This window comes from Monodon monoceros, unplaced genomic scaffold (assembly GCF_005190385.1).
Source record: "Monodon monoceros isolate NGI ecotype Baffin Bay Population unplaced genomic scaffold, NGI_Narwhal_1 Super_Scaffold_3, whole genome shotgun sequence".
NCBI classification, from domain to species: domain Eukaryota; kingdom Metazoa; phylum Chordata; class Mammalia; order Artiodactyla; family Monodontidae; genus Monodon; species Monodon monoceros.
Window position 1 is genome coordinate 93,197,520 of NW_021703780.1, and position 20,628 is coordinate 93,218,147.

At 38.3% G+C, this 20,628-nt stretch overlaps 1 protein-coding gene across 1 annotated transcript in view; it reads left to right on the forward strand.

The window, feature by feature from the left end:
* Positions 1-16,127: 16,127 nt before the first annotated feature.
* GRM7 (glutamate metabotropic receptor 7) overlaps positions 16,128-20,628 on the forward strand; it is a 526,714-nt gene continuing 522,213 nt past the window's right edge. Inside the window, exons 1-2 of the mRNA XM_029243336.1 lie at positions 16,128-16,146; positions 17,582-17,860. Of these exons, the coding sequence (XP_029099169.1) occupies positions 16,128-16,146; positions 17,582-17,860 (298 nt within the window). The remainder of the gene's footprint in view (positions 16,147-17,581; positions 17,861-20,628) is intronic.

A 20,628-nucleotide genomic window follows, 5' to 3' on the forward strand; every position in this document is an offset into this window, starting at 1 on the left:
TCCGTAATCCACCAAATGTTAAACAACCCAAGATAAAAGTTGTTGACTTCTTAAGAAACTGTTTGGGTTACTCCCCTCCTTCTCTGTTTCTTTTTCTCCCTCTTCCAATTCTCTTTTTCTCAGTCTTTGTTTCTTTATCCATTGTTAAGCTCTTCATTTTCCACTTTCTGTCTCTCTTCCTTCTCAGACTTCCTTCCATGGTTTTTCTCATAGCCAGATAACTTGTAGTTTGTTAAAAAAAAATGCTTTTGGACACCTTGTCTCTGAGATATTGGGAGCAAGATGCACAAAGACCTCTTTTAACAGGTTGAGTAAACCTCAGTTGTCTAAACCTTCTGCTTCAGAGGAGTTATGCAAAGGTAGGCAGTGGTCAGAAGCTGCAAACTACTCCAAATCGGCATGATGCTTGTCTTAAAAGAGTTCATCACTTCACTAAAAAGTGATACCCCTTATTTTCCAACAGTCTGAAGGAGATATTTGGAGAGATACTCTTCTTTTTGTATTTTGAGACAGCAGCCATCTTTACTATATTTTTTACAATGTCACAGCTCTCTCTCCCGTGATGAGAGATCACATCTCTTTGTGTCCCTAACATCTTCCACAGGATGGCTCCAGTGAAGTGTTCAGTGAACAGAAGTGATCAGAGACAGGATCAAACCCATCACTGTGGCTAGATTCACCATCACTACAAAGAAAACGGATTAGAGCATCCAAATCTAACAACAATGCTGTATCATCTCATACAAATTAGAGTTAATGATTCAGTGTTCATAATGTCACCAATAACTGTTAAATTCAAGGTGGTTACCTCCTACTTCATTATTAGCATTCTTTTTTATTTAATTTTTATTTTATGTTGGAGTATGTTGATTTATTTTATATTGGAGTATGTTGTGTTAGTTTCAGGTATATACCAAAGTGATTGTTATACCTATATCCATTCTTTCTCAGATTCTTTTCCCATGTAGGTTATTACAGAATATTGAGTAGCGTTTCCTGTGCTATACAGTAGGTCCTTGTTGATTATCTGTTTTATATAGAGTAGTGTGTATATGTTAATCCAATTTACCTCCCCACCTTCTACTTTTGGTAACCGTAAGTTTGTTTTCTGTATCTGTGAGTGTGCTTCTGTTTTGTAAATAAGTTCATTTGTATCATTTTTTTTTTAGATTCCACGTATAAGTGATGTCATATGATATTTGTCTTGGTCTGACTCACTTCACTTAGTATGATAATCTCTAAGTCCATCCATGTTACTGCAAATGGCATCATTTCATTCTTTTTTATGGCTGAGTAATACTCCATTGTATGTATATACCACCTCTTCTTTATCCATTCATCTGTTGTTGGACATTTAGGTTGCTTCCATGTCTTGGCTACTGTAAATAGAGCTGCAGTGAACATTGGGGTGCATGTATATTTTTGAATTATGGTTTTCTCCAGATATATCCCCAGGAGTGGGATTGCTGGATCATATGGTAGCTCTATTTTTAGTTTTTTAAGGAACCTCCATTCTGTTCTCTATAGTGGCTGTACCAATTTACATTCCCACCCACAATGCAAGAGGGTTCCCTTTTCTCCACACCCTCTCCAGCATTTATTGTTTGTAGACTTTTTGATGACAGCCATCATTACCAGTGTGAGGTTATACCTCACTGCAGTTTTGATTTGCATTTCTCTACTACTTAGCAGTACTGAGCATCTTTTCATGTGCTTTTTGGCCATCTGTATGTCTTCTTTGGAGAAATGTCTATTTAGGTCTTCTGCCCATTTTTGGATTAGGCTGTTTGTTTTTTTGATATTGAGCTGCATGAGCTGCTTGTATATTTTGGAGATTAATCCCTGGCCATTCTCATTATATGTAAGTATTGTTGCATTCTGTGGGTGGTCTTTATATTTTGTTTATGGCTTCCTTCCACTATTAGTATTCTCTAGAAAAGCTTTTACTTAAAATATTCCTTAGAGTGTAAGGAGGCTTTTAGGTTTATTTTCTTATACTAACTAGGAAAACATATCCTTTAAGTTATATATATGTAGCATTTGTCATTAATGATATACATAGTAAATAATAGTAAACGATATGAAAAGGTACAGTATAAAATAATAAATAATAATAAAATAGTAAATGGTAAGGTAGTAAATATTATACTATACACACAAACATGCACACACACATAGGATATGTACAAATATTTTATTTCAAAACCTAAGAGAAACTAGCTTGGAATTTTCTCACATTTGTTTTACTTCCAATATTGTTCGTCAAACCACAATGGCCAGTTTTCAAATTTGGAAAGTTTTACATGAATTCTATGTCAGAAACAGAGATGTCAGTGTTCCTTAATATGATTATTGATTTTACTGTGGCAATAGATTAAGATCAGAATGAAGAGTGAACTCTTTTGTCTGAGGTATAATAGAGGCAGCCTGGATAAATAGGATTCTTTTAAGTAGAAAGCACACACAGTATAATGTTAGAGAGATAAAGGTGAAAGATGGCTACAGGAAGACTAGAAAAAGTTCAAAATTAATGTACGGGGTCCTTTGCTTAACAAATCTGGCAGATATAAAAGAAAGAGACAAATATTTGAATATTTGTCAATATTCAGAAACAGAAAAAATTCTCTACCTGCCATCATAGTTCTTCAGCTTTCAAAACATTACTTAGTTATTGATCTCCTTGAGACCATTTAAGATTTGTGACTTTTTTTAAAGAGTGTATCCATTCCCTGTAAGAAATAAAATGTGTCTTCATACCTTTGCTTGACATTGTAGTAGGGAAATTATCTTTTGTTTCTATTTTATTTTCTATGCATGAATATAAACATGACTTAAGTCTGACTGCTGGAAACCAGGCACCAACACCCATAGCTCATTGCTGCAGGATGCATGGGCTGATCATGACGATAAACAAATCTAATGGATCCTTCATTTGGGATGATAGCTTTAGGTGTTTTCTTGGCATTAGTAGTGGCGAAATCAAGATCTGTAAATTCTTAATTGCTCAAAGTGGAGAAGGTTAAGGGAGCTATCTTTCCAATCCATGGAGGAATATTATGGCTGAAAACAACAAGGAACTTGACTAAATTATCGCAAAGTTGTCTGTAAGTTGAAGTCGGGAGAACAATTAAAAGAAAAAAATATATATATATAATTAAACTTGTCCATATTAAACCATTTTTTAAAAAGAGCCTTGGGTGGCAGAAGGCTGAAGACTTTTAGCGAACTTTCATGGATGTTCATAGCAGAAGAATTATAGAGGTCATGCCATTAGAAGCACACCAACTTAGTGCCTGGAATGCGTTCACAGAGATAGGAGTACAGTGTAGGGGTTGTTTATAAGCTAATCCTGTTGGAAGTGTACTTCCAACGTTATCACCTGTACTCAGCTGTGGTGGATATGCTATTAGGGAATTATTGACTGTTGATGGTCTTCTTTGCCTTGTAAACAGTTGGCTTAAATTGTCACCTGTATCTACTTCTCAGGCCCCTGGCCTACAGACACACGTGGCCGACTCTCATCCATCCTTCAAGGCTGTGGCAGGCAACGGCCACCCTCTCTCTATTCCTTCTATTTCCTTAGTGATAAAACTCAGTTTTTTGGGGTGACAGTGTACACAACTAAAAGACTACATTTTTCAAAAGTATTTTCTGGCAGTGAGGGTTACCATGAGACTATTTTGGACAGTGGTACATAGATGGCAGTGTTGTATGCAATGCTGGGAAGATGCCGTAGAAGGACTTCACCCAGTTGGAAACGGTGCCCCTTTGTCTTTTTCCGTATCTCCCATCTTGCTGTCTGGAGTGAGTCCGTGATCGCTGGAACTTTGGCAGTATCCAGGACCCTATGTGGCATTGAGGATGGAATTGACTTGACAGAGTGGTGTAGCAGAGAAATGCAAAGAGTGTGGGTCCCTGGTAATCATGGGACTGCCATGCCAGCTCTGGACAGTTTACCTATCAACTTACGTGAGAGGGAACTAAACATACTTTTGAGCAACTGTTATTTTGACTTTTCTATTTTTGCAACCAAATCATTTCTGAATTCTTACTGATTAAAAATCGAAACGTCTTACTAATTCTAAACTCTAATACAGAGACGGACTAAAAATTTAGAACAATATAGATTTTTGGAAACATCCCTGTAGGACTTAGTCAAAACATGTGACTTTAGTCTTTTCCCAGCGACTCTGTGGCAGTGAGAGTTTTGGGTAAATTACTTTCCCTCTCTGAGTGTTATTTCCTTCTCTAAAAGTAGAGATCTGAATCCTTTAGCACTAACATCCTGTCCTGGAGCATTTGAGAAACATTGTCCTTGCAACCTGGCTTTTAAAGGAAAGATCAGTAAGAGGACAAAATGCCCAAGTCCAGCCAAGACCTGCCTCTAATGGGAATCCATGCCTCATGGAGGGGATTAGCAGTTCCATCTCAAACGCTTTCCAGAAGCAACTGTGTTAACAGGTAACAGTACTAGTAGTACATCATTCATGACATTCTCTCTCCTCCTCAGTCTCCACAGGAAGCGGTCAACCTAAAATGTAATTACAGGTAAAAAATATGCAATCATGGTAATTAGAAGACGATATGGTAGCAGGTGATGTGATAGCAGAAGTTGTAGTATACAAGGAAGGAATCTTAAAAAATGGTAAATTCTAAAACAATCAGTATTTCCAACCATACGCAGTGAAGAGAACCTACCAGGCTACTGCAATCTGAAAAATACCTTGAAATTTTTACAGGAGGTATTTTCTCACACACATGCTTAACCAAGAAACAGTCTCCTGATTTCAGGTCCTAAAAGCTGCAGCTAAAACAGAGATGGGTAAAATAATTTTATTTCTAGAGGAAGGTGTTTGGTCCAATGAATGACAGGTCTGCAGAAACCAGTACAAGCCCCACTGGCATGCTGCCTGCAGTTCTGTTTACTATAAATTCAAATCTTTCACGACAGTTATATCAAGGCCTCTTAATCCTCAGTGAACTTCGCCAGTATTTTGGGCCTCTGGCTAAGACTTAACCCTCCCAAAGCTTTAGTGTTTGTTTTTCCTTTTCACTTCTTCTGTGTCCATCCAGAAACTAGGAAGATGGACTGAGAGGCAATAGACAAAGACTCAGCTTTGCTTCTTCCACTATTGCCTGTGATCTGCAGACAGAGGAGAGTCTCATTAACAAAGTCGGCAGATTCCTTATCACCCCTGACAGCAGGGAATAGCCTGCCTCAAATACCAGGTGAAACTATGTAAACCTTTTGTCCCAGAGACCTTGTTGAAGAATCAGTGACATTTTCCCTAATTGCCTCTTTGTTGAGTGATGGTAGTATTTGAGTGAAGGAGCCTCTTAATTATTACCCTGGAGGTATTTGGGACTTAGCAACTCCTGGGGTTTCTGTTTATGTGTCACCTAACTATTCTTCCAAGAGTGCCATCACTGAGGTAGAAAGATGTTGTATAGTTTATTAGTCTGTAAGAATAAGTATTGTAATAAGAGAAGAAACAAGATCAATTTAAATAAGCATTAATTTTATTTCATCACCTCGTTTTATTCTTTGCTGTAAATTCAGTGGAATTATGGATCCTACCCTCAAGCCATACAAGTTTCTCTACTTTCTTCAAAAGAACCCCACTTCTTCATTACTCTCTACATTTGTCTTTACCACCGTCCTTCCCAGCGTAGGCTTCCCTCTGCCTCTTTGCTGGAGAAGTCTTCCTCCTATCCTCCAGTTATCTTGCACACCTCTTGGTTGTGTCTTCTCCAAAATTCCAATTCTCATAGTTGTTCTCACCTTAATGACCCTTCAGTATTTGATTTAGACCAGTTCCGTCCAATAAAGTGGTTTCTGGGGAACTAGACTAATCTAATGATTCTGTGGAAGAAGAGGATGGTGGACCACACGTAAATGCCACATATTATGTTCCCCCATATGGTGAGTAACAATGCATGAATGCACTCAGGGAGTTCTTTATGAATTCTTTAAATAATTCTTGCATGCTTACAAGCATGCCAAACCCAAGTTAATTTAAATTGGTGACTCCATAGTTGCCACGAGACATTTATTTGTCGGCCAAATAATCATTCACTTATCTGTCTTCTTCCCTGCTAAGAGAACCCAGGTTTTCTTTTTTTCCTGGCAACAAGAAATCCATCATAGAAGCTAAATCATAAGTCAATCACTGTTTAGAGTATGGATGATAATATGACATAATTTCAGCCAATGAGATATAAGGAAAAGATGATGAGGAGGGCGACATTTCAGAACAAAATCTCCTTGATCAAAAATCCAATAGATAAAAGAGAAAGCCTTTGTCTACCAGAGCTCTCCCTTCCTTCTCTTAATGATATCAGGTGAAGTGTGATGCCTGGAGCACCAGGAACCACCTTATGCATCTGAGACAAAGGTTAAGAGAACTTCAGTGAAAAAATCCAGTCCCTTGGCATGGTGCAGTCACTGTACCTATCTGAAAACCAGCTACAATCCAGATTTATTTTGCGATTGTATTATCTAAGTCACTATTAATTGAGTAATAGAACTCACTGTAAGGTTACTTGTAGCCCAAAGTATCCTCACTTGTGATTTTCAAATACCAATGCCACTCCAGCATTATGTACATGATGTGATCCAGTAAGATACATAAAAGAAAGGAGAGACATAGTTTCTTTCCTCAAGGAGTCTGGTAGCATGCAAAACTGGTAATAATGAAACTGGGATGAAAGCTAAGTAACAAACGGCAAAGAGTGTTGGGGACCAAGAGAGGACTCTTTGCTTAGCTGCAGAGAATCACGGGAAATTCCCCAAAGCAGTTGGCATATGTTAAACCTGCATCTTGAAGAAGTATTAGGGTTTAAATAAGTAAAGATAGGAAGCAGGTATTTCAGGCCTGTCCATAGCCCATACATAAATAAGGCCACAGAGAACTAAATACATTCATTCTGTAAAATTGTCTGATAAATTTATCTGGTCTGATGAATTTGATTATAGATATACTTTGGAATAACTTTGATGTTTTGTACGTGTGTGTATGTCTGTGCTTTAGAACATTTTGGAGGCTTTAAAATGCAAGTTTACTCTCAACTCAGAATTTACCTTCTACCTTATCTATGGTACCACCGTCAGTCCTTCTTTTATTTAGCTGTTTTGTTTCCTTTGTGATCTGTATCTCTCTGTATATGTGAATATGTATACATATATATATATATTTACACATATATGTGTGTGTACGTATATAGTTACATATTAGGTTGTCAGATCTGTAAAACTGGTTTACCTTATTAATTATTATATCTATAGTTCCTAAATTTTACAGATTAAAAAAATACCTGGTCATATGCCATTGGTATAGTAATGTGTTATCTGAATTAAATAATAGGGAATTATTTACTGTGCAGAACTCTAATGAATCATCTTTTTTGTATGAACATATAGTCACTGAATGCTTGTTTACTTGGAATATAAGCCATACAAAAGCTAAAATGAACAACCTAGTTTTCTTCCTTTTCATAAGGGAAAAAAATAAATAAGAAATTTTTGTCAAGTAAGCCTCTTTCAGGGAATCAGAGGATCAGCACAGATGTAACTTCACCTCTGGAACATCTACATCTGTAGTCTTATACAATGGGAATTAATGTGCCTGCAGCTCTGCCAGACCCTGACAGTGGCTTCTGAATCACTGAGTGAAGATTGCATCTTGTTCGGTAGCATTTCTAAGTGCATTTCATTATGCTCGTACTTTTTCACAACTGGAATTCACACAGAGTCTAGCACATAGTTTGCTACAGTGTTCAATTAACTGTAACACTCCATGTTCACCCATCCTTAATAATCAAGATTTTTGGGACTATAATGTACTTATAAAGGTGGCAATGGTTCTCAGAGAGAAAATAAGTTTGAATTTGATTTCATTCTCTCCTCAAACAGACTGCCTTCACTTTAAGAATCTCCTGGCTGTGTCCCTGTAAAGGACTGAGCCTTTTGGCAGCATTGTCATTGTGCTCTCTACTAAGAGACCGGTTGACTAAAGGTGGCTGGGAAGCATGCTGAGCTTTGATAATTGGGACGATTGGCAGGTAGAAATGAAAATAGGTAAGGTAGAGACAGGCCACAAGACATTAAAAAGATCTCCTTTTATTTTCATTTTGTGACCATGTTGTTATGAGTGCGGTTGTCCTTTTACCCTGACGGACCTCATGCCCAGTGGTTCTCAACCACGGCAATTTTGAACAGCCTCCCCACTGCCAACCCACCACACGCGCACACACACACACACGCACGCACATCTCACGCACACACACCACACACACACCTCGCACACACACACCACACACACACACCACTCACACACCCTGCACACCACACACCGCACACACACCACACTGCACACACACACCACAGACACTACACACACAGGGATATTTTGCATTGTCTGCAGTCATTTCTGACGATGACAACTGCAGGATATACTACTGGCATCTAGTGACAGAGGTCAGGGATGCTTCTAAACATTCTACACTTCCCACTGTACAAAGAATTATCTGACCCCAGATGTCAGTAGTACTAAGGTCAAGAGATGCTACTCTACAGAGATTTGACATTTGTACTGCTAGCAAAACACCTTAAAGGTCACCCTTGAGTGTTTGAAAAACCAAACCTCTTGGTGTGAGAATCTGGCCCTCAGAGCCTGAAAGAGAACTACGATCATTTCTAATATACTGAGAAATGTTAAAACACTTACTTTGGTTACTTTTTGTTTCTTAATATATAGTTTTATATATATATATATATATATATATATATATATCCCTATATATAGGGATATTGGACAGAGATAATTCAGAGACATGTAAGATTAGGAAGGACCCTGATAGGTCATAAAAATCATTTCTGCCCTTCTCTCTGTTTGCCTGGTAAAGTGTACACTGGTGATTTCTGTGGTGCCATATTGGGAGGGAAATTTCCCTTTGTCCGTTGTCTTTTTATGCTATGGAGATATGGGCAGAGGTATTTCTCCAATCTACAGAAGGCCACAGAAAGCCTGTTTACGTACTACACACGCATGCAACCTTTCTCACACTTGTAACTAAGATGCCTATCTCAGCAAATAACACTGGACGGAAGAGCCCTGTACGTGACTATGGTGCATACAGTTTTCATTTTGTAAATGTTGCATGTTTGCCCTGTGGTATAGCTTGGGCTCATATGATTCGCCTCATTTTATGGCTAGAGAAATAATCCTGGAGAGTGTGTCCCACTTGATGGCAGCTACATGTGTTGCTATTTCGGCGGCTATAAACCACCCAAAAGTTATAGCTTTCTCCTTATCTTCCATGTTTCATAGGAAATAGGGAGAGACAAGTTTTATGTCCAGCGCTGTTTCTAACGTTTGCCAAGTGTGAGATGTGAAAGATACTATGTTTTCCTCTCTTCCCCCGGCAAGATCATCATCTTCATCGTCATTGTCCTCAGTAACGCCAGCCTTATATTATTTCCTCTCAGGCATTTCAGTAAGAAGATTGTTTCTTTTGTCTATAAATTCTGACCTCGCCTTGATACTGCATCTCACTTGTTCACCTTGGTCTAGGTCAGGTCATGTGATTTCCTCTGAGTCAGCCATGTAGCTTAAAGGAACGCTGTGTTCTGATAGGCTGGCTTGTGTCACACACAGCATCTGGATCCTGCAGTACCACCATCTCCACATAAACTACAGGAACAGAGTGATGTGGAAGGCAAAACAGTCAATATTCATGACAATGATACCTGTATCAACTATAGGGTGCTGCAAAGTCTCATGAGATTATATATGTAAAGTATTTCACCTCCAAAAGCCTGGTATATAGAGAGAGTTAATAAAGCAACAATAATAAAAAATAATAGATAACATTCTTTAAAATATGTATTAGACAAAGTTGACTTGCAATCCACACATAAAATCACTTGGTTCTAAGAAAATGGTTACTACCACTTACAGAATGTTAATGTATTTGGTGTCATACAATTAAAGAAATGAAAGACAGAGGACAAAGAGCTGCACTACTTGATGATAACCTTTGTTGTGAGGAATTGAAGGTTGAGTGAAATTCCAGACTTTAAACAAATTCAAAATTATTAGTCATTCCTCAGTACTTTGAAGTAAATACTGTCAAAAATCAGAACTGATGCCCAGCTGTCCTAATACGAGCAGAGATGTTACCTAGAGAAGAGATGCCTATAAATCATGGAGAGTGGTGCTTCGGAGAACGAGCCTGAATGCAGTATTTGACCGTTTTTCCTTTTGGGGGGAGTCCGTATCAATAGAGCTTAATAAGAACTACGAGTGAAATTCCTGCTGACTGTGAACTTAATAATGCCCCACTGGGAGTTCGTTAATACCTCAACAGGTACACTGAAGCATTACCTTAATTGCTCATGATCCTTCCAAAAATTGCCTTTTACAAGTTTCGTGGAAACTCCCCTCTGGAGCAAGTGTTAGTACATTTCGGATTGCCTTTCTTGGCTGTGCAAATTCCCCAGGAACCTGGTGGGGCCGTAAACCTCATTTACCTTGCCAAAGGTAAGAAGTTCCCACGTGACTGACTTTGTTATAGGTGCTGCCCTTATAACCTAAAGAAGAAGCAGCAGCTCAAAACGCATGAAACAAATTTCAGATCTTTCATTTGTTTCTACATACATGAAATGGTTCTACTCTTTAAAATAAATGTTTAGTATTTATTTTTCATGGCAAGTTCATGTTGCGATAGGAGCAACAGTTTGGATTTTTAAAATATTTGCATTATTGTGATCTAGTCCACATCTGGATTTGGATCTTCAGTTATTTTGACAGATGTTGACACTAAGATGATGCCTAAAGGAATGTGTTTCCAAGCCTGTGGGATCCCTTTGCCTGTAGAGTGACTATGGGATAAAACTAAATTTAGAAGGGTTCTATCTTGTCAACACTTGGAAAGTAAAAGTGCTTCACACCAAGTTTGTCTCACAGAGTTAGAGTGAACTCTGGGCACCGTGGTGTATGGTGGTTAGAGTTGTCAGGTCTCAGGCACAGAGGGAAAAAAACCAGAGTGAACAATCCCCTAAGTGACTCCCTAGGTCCCTTTACCTTTGAACCCCGATCCGTTGTCAGCTTGTTCTACCTGCCAGTGATGAAGAAGGAAATCCCAGGGGAAAATGTGCCAGGGAAAAGAGAGAGGGACAAAAGTGTTTGCTGCTGTGACTTCAGCCGCCCCTCAGAGCCCCTCCCAGGGCGGGAATGACTCCCAAGTGCTGTGGGTCCCTCTGGCCACACCAACGCTGTGCAGGAGGGATTCTGTTTCCTTCAGATTACTTCATTCATTACTTCACCGGCTTACCCTTTCATTCAACAAATAACGATAAGGTTCGTATTCTGTACCCAGTGCAGTGCTGTCCAGTCGTGACAAAATGATGAACAAGATCAGTACTCTCCAGGAAAGGTGCAAACGATAAACAGATAAACGGATAATTGTATAATGAGAGCTGTGACACTTCTTACCAAAGAAAACTAGTGCTCCAGAAAAATTCATCAATTGACTCCTGCTTTCAAGGGCAAATATGGGAGAGATTAGGAGGGAGCCTTGAGCACCTCCTAGAGAGTGGTGTGTGCCACTAATTTGGATCATTCTTTCACTTCACCTAAAGAATTCAGTCACCACAACCGCTTGTATTGGTGAGGTACACATATTGATGACTTGAGAGTTTTTACAGTGTGTAGAAGATGGAAGTTACTTAAATGTCCATTGTGATTTTCTTGAAAGTAGTTTTCCCCTAGCCTGTTTCTCTTCGCTTTACAGAAATTCTTAAATATGCATAAATATTTTAAAAGTCCAATTAGAGTGAATTGGGTCTGCCTTTTCCTATTTTAAGGATAATGTATGGATTGGGAAAATGTTACATCTGATGACTTGAAGAATGATGGTTTTATTGCTTTTACTGTTTGCTTTACAGTGCTTAAAAGGTGTCAGGAAAGTTGACTTCTACATAAATTTTATTTTATTTTATCTATTTATTTTTTAACATCTCTATTGCAGTATAATTGCTTTACAATGGTGTGTTAGTTTCTGCTTTATAACAAAGTGAATCAGTTATACATATACATATGCTCCCAAATCTCTTCCCTCTTGCGTCTCCCTCCCTCCCACCATCCCTATCCCACCCCTCTAGGTGGTCACAAAGCACGGAGCTGATCTCCCTGTGCTATGCGGCTGCTTCCCACTAGCTGTCTTTTTTACGTTTGGTAGTGTATATATGTCCATGCCACTCTCTCGCTTTGTCACAGCTTACCCTTCCCCCTCCCCATATCCTCAAGTCCATTCTCTAGTAGGTGTGCGTCTTTATTCCCGACTTGCCCCTAGGTTCTTCATGACCTTTTTTTCCCCTTAGATTCCATATATATGTGTTAGCATACGGTATTTGTTTTTCTCTTTCTGACTTACTTCACTGTGTGACAGACTCTAGGTCCATCCACCTCACTACAAATAACTCAATTTCGTTTCTTTTTAGGGCTGAGTAATATTCCATTGTATATATGTGCCACATCTTCTTTATCCATTCATCTGTCGATGGACGCTTAGGTTGCTTCCATGTCCTGGCTGTTGTAAATAGAGCTGCAATGAACATTGTCGTACCTGACTCTTTGAATTATGGTATTCTCAGGGTATACGCCCAGTAGTGGGATTGCTGGGTCGTATGGTAGTTCTATTTTTAGGTTTTTAAGGACGCTCCATCCTGTTCTCCATAGTGGCTGTATCAATTTACATTCCCACCAACAGTGCGAGAGGGTTCCCTTTTCTCCACACCCTGTCCAGCATTTATTGTTTGTAGATTTTTTGATGATGGCCATTCTGACTGGTGTGAGATGATATCTCAGTGTAGTTTTGATTTGCATTTCTCTAATGATTAGTGATGTTGAGCATTCTTTCATGTGTTTGTTGGCAGTCTGTATATCTTCTTTGGAGAAATGTCTATTTAGGTCTTCTGCCCATTTTTGGATTGGGTTGTTTGTTTTTTTGTTATTGAGCTGCATGAGCTGCTTGTAAATTTTGGAGATTACTCCTCTGTCAGTTGCTTCATTTGCAAATATTTTCTGCCATTCTGAGGGTTGTCTTTTGGTCTTGATTATTGTTTCCTTTGCTGTGCAAAAGCTTTGAAGTTTCATTAGGTCCCATTTGTTTATTTTTGTTTTTATTTCCATTTCTCTAGGTGGTGGGTCAAAAGGGATCTTGCTGTGATTGATGTCATAGAGTGTTCTGCCTATGTTTTCCTCTAAGAGTTTGATAGTGTCTGGCCTTATATTTAGCTCTTTAATCCATTTTGAGTTTATTTTTGTGTATGGTGTTAGGGAGTATTCTAATTTCATTCTTTTACACGTAGCTGTCCAGTTTTCCCAGCACCACTTATTGAAGAGGCTGTCTTTTCTCCACTGCATATTCTTGCCTCCTTTATCAAAGATAAGGTGACCATATGTGCGTGAGTTTATCTCTGGGCTTTCTATCCTGTTCCATTGATTTATATTTCTCTTTTTGTGCCAGTACCATACTGTCTTGATTACTGTAGCTTTGTAGTATAGTCTGAAGTCAGGGAGCCTGATTCCTCCAGCTCCGTTTTTCGTTCTCAAGATTGCTTTGGCTATCCGGGGTCTTTTGCGTTTCCATACAAATTGTGAAATTTTTCTAGTTCTGTGAAAAATGCCTACATAAATTTCAAATGATAATTTAAAGGTGTGAGATGTTTTTAACCCTGTTTGGTGCTCAACATTACCAAAACCATTTTTGTGTGAGAGGCAAATTTTTTATAAAGAGTAAAGAACAACAAAATACAATGAGATGAAAATTAAGTCCTACAATAAAGATGAAAATTTTTTGGTTTTTAAATTGGGGAAAGGAAGGCTCAAAGGGAGATGGGATATTTATTTTCATGTTGCAGAAGTTTGATTATACTAAATTGTCTTCATCAAAAGATCAGTTCTACATTTCTGAAGGAGACTGGCAAGAGGGTAGAGATTCAACAGCAGAAGAAGAAAGTATAGCTATGATATCAAGGGGAGTGTCAGTTAATCACTAAAGAAGACTTATAATAATTTGGTCAGTTTCAGGTACCAGTTATATACATACTTTCAAATAATTACCCTGTAGACTTAAGCATTTGTTTGAAAACAAGTAACTAAATATACAGGATAATAGTTGATAAGTAACAGAGCATATTTCATAGGTTACATACATTCTTGCTGTTCTTCATCTCCTATTGCTGGGCAGAATTTCCTTATATAGCCATATTTTTATCTCAGAAATGAAATCCATTTGGTTGTTCGTTTCTTATTCTAGCATCATTATATGTGTAATGTACAAATAATTACCCCTGAATATAGGATGTGTGTGTGATCCTAAAGGGACATATGAGTCTTAAGCTGGTAGGTGTTTGTTATTTATAATGGAAGGGATAAACCACTGATAGCAATCATTTCAATGGGTAGTGAGGAAATAAATCTGCTTCACCAGGATCTTCATTACTAAAATTTGGGGCACAGTTTAGAAAATGCATTTGCAGTGGAGGCATTTCACAATCGCGATGTTTTACCACAGCTACATAAATGCTAATTTAAGTAGAGGGCTGGATGTATCTTCATTAGCACTTGTTCAAAGGTAGAAAGGGATTTTGGCAGGGAAGGTATCTGTGCAACAGCACAAAGATTTTGCATTTCCTCAAGTTGAAATTGATGGAAATGTATCGCCATGCTTGGCTTCTTCCTTTTTTATTTCTTGTAAGAAAAGGTATTTCTCTCCCTCCCTCCGTCCCTCCCTCCCTCCTTCCCTTTAATTTTCGTCCAAAGCCTTTATTCAGTTGATATTTTTCACCTAAAATTTATAACCCTTGAACTATAAATGAAACATAGGAAACTCAATCTTTTCACACATTTGTATAAATTTTAATAAGACATTTATATAAAATGTTTTAATGACAGTCTAAGGATGACCTGTAAAATTGCTTTCAGTGGCTCTGTAGTCAGTACTGTGGACAGAACTTGGCCTAGACTACAGTAATCTAATACCCTTCGTTATTTTATGCTTATTGTTCAAATGTTTTAGCAACAATTCAGCAAAGTATCATAGTTAAGAGTTTAGAAGTTTGCATTAGGCTGTGTCAGGTTTGAGTATTGCTCTGTCTTACAACTTTGTGACCTAAGGCAAGGTCATAGTCTACTTTCAAGTCTCAATTTCTTCTTTTGTAAAATGACTTAATAATAGTATAGTATAATAAAGTATAGTGAAGACTTTTTACTGTTGGTTAGATAAGGTAATGCATATAAAACTTTTAGTGATAATGATAACCAACAAAGAACTACTATATAGCACAGGGAAATATACTCAATATTTTGTAATAACCTATAAGGGAAAGGAATCTGAAAAGTTTCATATATATATATATATATATATATATATATATATATATATAACTGAATCGCTGTGCTGAACACCTGAAACTAAGACGATATTGTAAATCAGCTATACTTAAATAAAAATAAATACAATTTAAAACATTAAAAATAAACCCCAAACTTTTAGAATATTCTTGCCACATGGTAAAGAGTTAAATAAATAGTACATACTATTTCTAAAGCAATAATTATAGGAATATGTAAACATTTTCTTAGGACAGTGAGGGAAATGTTTTTGCTAATGTGTCACAGAGAACTTGGGAAGTCAAATGTGGAGAATGCATAAACTTAGTAAGAAAACACACGCTTTTCTCTCTTCTGATTGTCATTACCCCATGTATTAAGTACCCACACTGTCCCAGGCATCATGCTAAGCAATGCACATTTGTTATTCCTGCCCCTCTAAACAATCTAATTAATCTAAACAAACTAATTAATAATGTAACCAACTCAGTGAGGTGAAATATTCACCACAGTAAACACTTAGTGAACAGAAACATGAGGCTTCGATTCCTGATCTTCTCAATACCAAATCCCGTTTTATTTCTACTGCACTTCACTACCCCTATAATTGAGGAGTTACTCAGGTGCAGACCGTCAGGAGACTTGGAGGCTTTCTCACGGTGGCTTTGGATTTCGAGTCAGGAACGGAGAGCCTGCCCCTGGTGGTCATAGAGCAGAACTGCATCAGGGATGGGCTGCGTGGAAAATGGTGGGTCGTCTACCGTCAGGGCAAGACTCGACTGTAATGTTCACATAGAAAGGCTGGTGGAGAAATGAGCTTTACAGAGGTGGTAACCAGATTTAAACAATGTCAAATGGGTAAACTTGAGGCAAACTGCCCTGAAAAGAGAAAAGCAGGTTAATATTGAGTAGAATTATCAGGGCTCAAAGAATTGAGTGTAGCTTTGACATCTTTGGGGCAAAGAGTTGCACTGTTGGGCTTTGTCTGAGCAAAGATCAAAACTGGCTTTTAGATATATGAGACATCTTTATGCTAAAACAAGGGTAAGTCCTGGGAGAGTTTACAACCAGAATTTTGTAGGAGTTGATCATTCTTACAGGTAGATAAATCATACCTCTCATAGTCTTCTGCATGCTTGTGGTAAGGGAAGCAACTGGGGAGCATTCTTGTCAAAGTAACTAGCTTAGGGATCCTGACGTTAGACCCTAAGCCATGCTTCTCATCTATGGCTGCTTCAGGTCTTCTCCTAGAGTATTTGGGATCCTGGGTAAATATTTTCTTTTCAAGGTTTCTTTCTAAATGCATAATTTTTTTTTTAACTAAAATCAGCATGTCAGGACTACTCAGGTAGTGTAATCTGAAATGATCCTGAGAAATAAATACTGTGCCCGTCAAGAGGAATAATCTGCTCATTAAATTGTCCTCCTGGAACCAGGGTCCTGCTCTAGGATGATTCGTTTAGGCACAAGTTCTAGAACTCCTTGAGACATCTGGTTAATCCCACGTGCAGTAGAGGGTCAGAGAATTCTCTAAAGGCGAAAAAATGGGAATCAGAGGTCCACGTGGCTCCACTCAATCAGGACTGTCATCTCTCTCTCAGCATCCAAATGAAACTTAAAAAATTTTGAGAAAGGCCCTCCAAAGTGCCAGAAGAGCTGAAATGATGGTGTTGGGGCAGGGAACCCCCTTACCTGGGTCTAAGGGTATTAGTGAGCTATCAATACTTCATAATGTTCTTGTGAAGAATAAATTAAGTAATGCACGCAGCTTACTTAGATATTTCCTCATAGGTGATCAGCACTCAATCGATGTTAGGTGACTAATGACGTCTACCAGTATTCATGAGATGTGTCAACTAAACCAATCTCTATACACACTCCAGTTAGGCTGTTGTGTCTTTTGTTTCTATTAATGTATAAGAAGTAAAGCATGATTCACAATGTTAGCCAGAATGGTTCAAATTATTTTTCCTCCCAACCATCATGCTCTGTGTAATTGCCATTCCATTCCCATTCCTTTCTCCAAGAGGAGAATAAAAGGCCAAAGCATAAAAGTAGATGCTTCTTGTGCTGTTAAGAGGTGGTTGGTTGCATTTAGGTGGTCTACACTTCCATGCTATATGTGGCAAAACACGCTTCCCCTTTGGAGCTCAAGCCCTGTATTTTAAGTAAATTGTCATAAGTATACGTGAATCTCTCACATCCTGATGGTGTGCCCTCATGTGGTGATTTCTTATCTTTTCAGATCCCCCAGATTAGTTATGCATCAACGGCACCCGAGTTAAGTGATGACCGTCGCTATGACTTCTTCTCTCGTGTGGTCCCGCCCGATTCCTTCCAAGCCCAGGCCATGGTAGACATCGTAAAGGCTCTGGGTTGGAATTATGTGTCTACTCTCGCATCGGAAGGAAGTTATGGAGAGAAAGGTGTGGAATCCTTCACGCAGATTTCCAAAGAGGCAGGTAGGAAGAGATTGCAATGATCAAGATGACCCTCTTTGAATGTCTGTGGCTTGTAGAGCTCTTTCAGTCTTCATTAAACAAACACTATTGGTAATCGCACTATCCCTACGCTCAAGTTCCCCCTTGCCTGTGAAGTAAATTTGCAAAGTCTTCATGTAAAATGCTTTGTTGTTTTGGAAGAGAATACTTTCACAACTATGAAACTGAAATCCCTTTAAGTATTAGTGGAAGAAATGGAGAGGAAAAAATAGGTATTAAAATTGATATCTGACTTCTGTGTAATAGATAATAGTGTGGATTGCAGGCTGTATATGGAAACATGAGCAAGTGTGGCTAAATGTGCCTCTTCATGTGTCATTTCTCTCCGCCGGTCTCCAAAATGGAGAGAATTGTTTAAATTATGAGAACCCAACCACAGGGACACTTTGCTTTGAAGGGGAATGACACTGAGGGCTCTGAGTGACTTGGCCAAAACAAAATTAAGTAAATTATCCAGGAAGTAGAATGTACTTAGATAGTCTTTGAAACTTTAGATTCTTTTGAGAAAGACAGTTCTGTTAGGTAGCATTTGCAGAAGATTCTTTTATGTATGTTTAATAAGCTCAAAATGGAGGTAATGGGTTCGAATGTTTGGCCAGCTGGCTTCCATCGGGCAGATTTTGAAAAAACGAGACAAACTCTTCAAACTTAGGAATCATGACAATAAATACACAGGCTTCCCCATATGGAAATATTGGATCTAGTAAACATATATATATTTTTTAAATGCATGCTTGGGTATTCCTATAAAGCTCTTAGACTAAAGTCTGGTCCTCAGTTTTGATGGTAAGAATATTATCCAACTTGTCATTGCCCAGAATAGTTAACTAACCATAAAGGAAACAAACAAGCAAGGCAATAGAAACAGAGGTTCTTTTCACGAGGAAAGATGTCATAAATCCTGAAGACATGGCTTTGAGTATTTTGCTTTCAGACTACAGACATCCTCAGGCATGTAATGCTCCCGCATATAGATGGTGTGTCTTTACATGGCTACTGAAATAAGGAAGCCCCGACTTGTTTATGAATCTTGTGCTTTTAACTCGGCACCTTATCATGATCTCTAATTTGAAAATTTCATTGGAGGGCTGGGTCAGTCTTGTACTCTTCCTTCTGGCTGAAATACTGTCACTGTTAACACCTTTGACTGCCGAGCTCCTAGTCATTTACAGGGCTCATCCTAAACGCCATTTCTAGGTTCAAGCAAACATGCACACAAAACTTCCTGGATTCTGTCTGCTTGGTCTTGTGTTTCTAGTGGCTCCTCCCACAGTAGTTATCACACATTAGCATAATTTGCTGCTGCTGTTGATTTCTGTCTTGTCCCGTAGACTCTAAGAGAGGTGGTGTCGCCTGAGTCACTACTGTAGTCCCAGCTGCTTTGTTTCTAAGGGAAACATTTCTGCTATAATTCAGCGAAAAACTTTCTGATAAGGGAAGAAATCTTAACTCTGGCCTTGTGTCTTGCGTGCTGTGATTTTTAAGACTCGTTAACAACTGAATTCATGAATCTTTAAAGAAAAGCCTAACCACTTTTGATAGCTATGTGTTTGTTTCTTTCTTTTTTTCTTTGACTCCTGCTTTGACCAGAATAATGTGAGAGGCCCGCTTAAAGACATATCTAAAATATGGGCGTAATAGCCAATAGGAAGAGAAGATATGGGTAAAATAGTAAGATAAAGCTCAGAAATAAAGTTCAGATAGCTTTTTGTTCTACATAATTGCTGCAAGTGGATCTCAAGTTTAATACTGCACGTTGTACTGGACAGAGCAAAGGACCCTACCCATTTTGTTACAAAATGTATAGTGTTCAGAAGGTCAAAACCATGTTGACTGTTCAATAAGGACAGGATCAAGGCAAATGTTGGCCTTTATAAAAGACTGTACTCTATAGACAGGTCAGTGGTGAGTTTCGTAAAGTTGTTTATTCCTGGTGTCACTTAGTGAAAACTTAAGATATGAGTCTGCTGTATGACTCTTCAAAAAGGAAGAGTTTGGGTAATATGGTCTGAGCTCCCCAGCTCATAATTTTAGCTAATCATATCAATTTATTGAAATGACCCAACTCAAAAATAAAATTGTATTATTGGCAGCCATTTTGGATGAAATCCTTCAATCTGAAAGCGTTTGAATTTGGGGATGAGTATAACTAAACAGCCAGCTGCTGAAATGCCAGAAAACATTGAGGGTTCAGCTAATGTCTTGCAATCGGTTCTTCTTCACCTTAAGTATCATGATAGTTGATGTGTATTCATATTAAATTTCTCTGGCACCGTAGCATATGTGCAATTAATTTAAGTGAATTCACTTGTGTGCTTAACAAACACCCCTGCATTCAACTCCCTACCCATCCCTTCAAAAAAGAGGAAATAAAGAGGAGGGAGAATTATAATTGAAATAGAGTATGGTAAGTTTACTCACTCAGTGTGTGTATTACTTCAAAAAAAACCTGAGATGGGAAACATGATTCCATCATTTCTCCAGTGGGTGTCACTTCTATGGGCCTCTCATATTGTGAGCATCTTGCTAACCCAAAGGTGATTCCAGTGTGTAGAGATACATATTCATATTCCACGACCTCTAAGAAGAATCCAACTACTTCCTCTGATTTTCAGTCAAAGAAACAGCAATATATTCTAATTCAGAATACAAAGAAAAAAGATTTTTAAAATTTGCCCTTTTGGAATTTCGGGGAAGTATGCATACTTAGGGAATTTTAGGGAATTTTC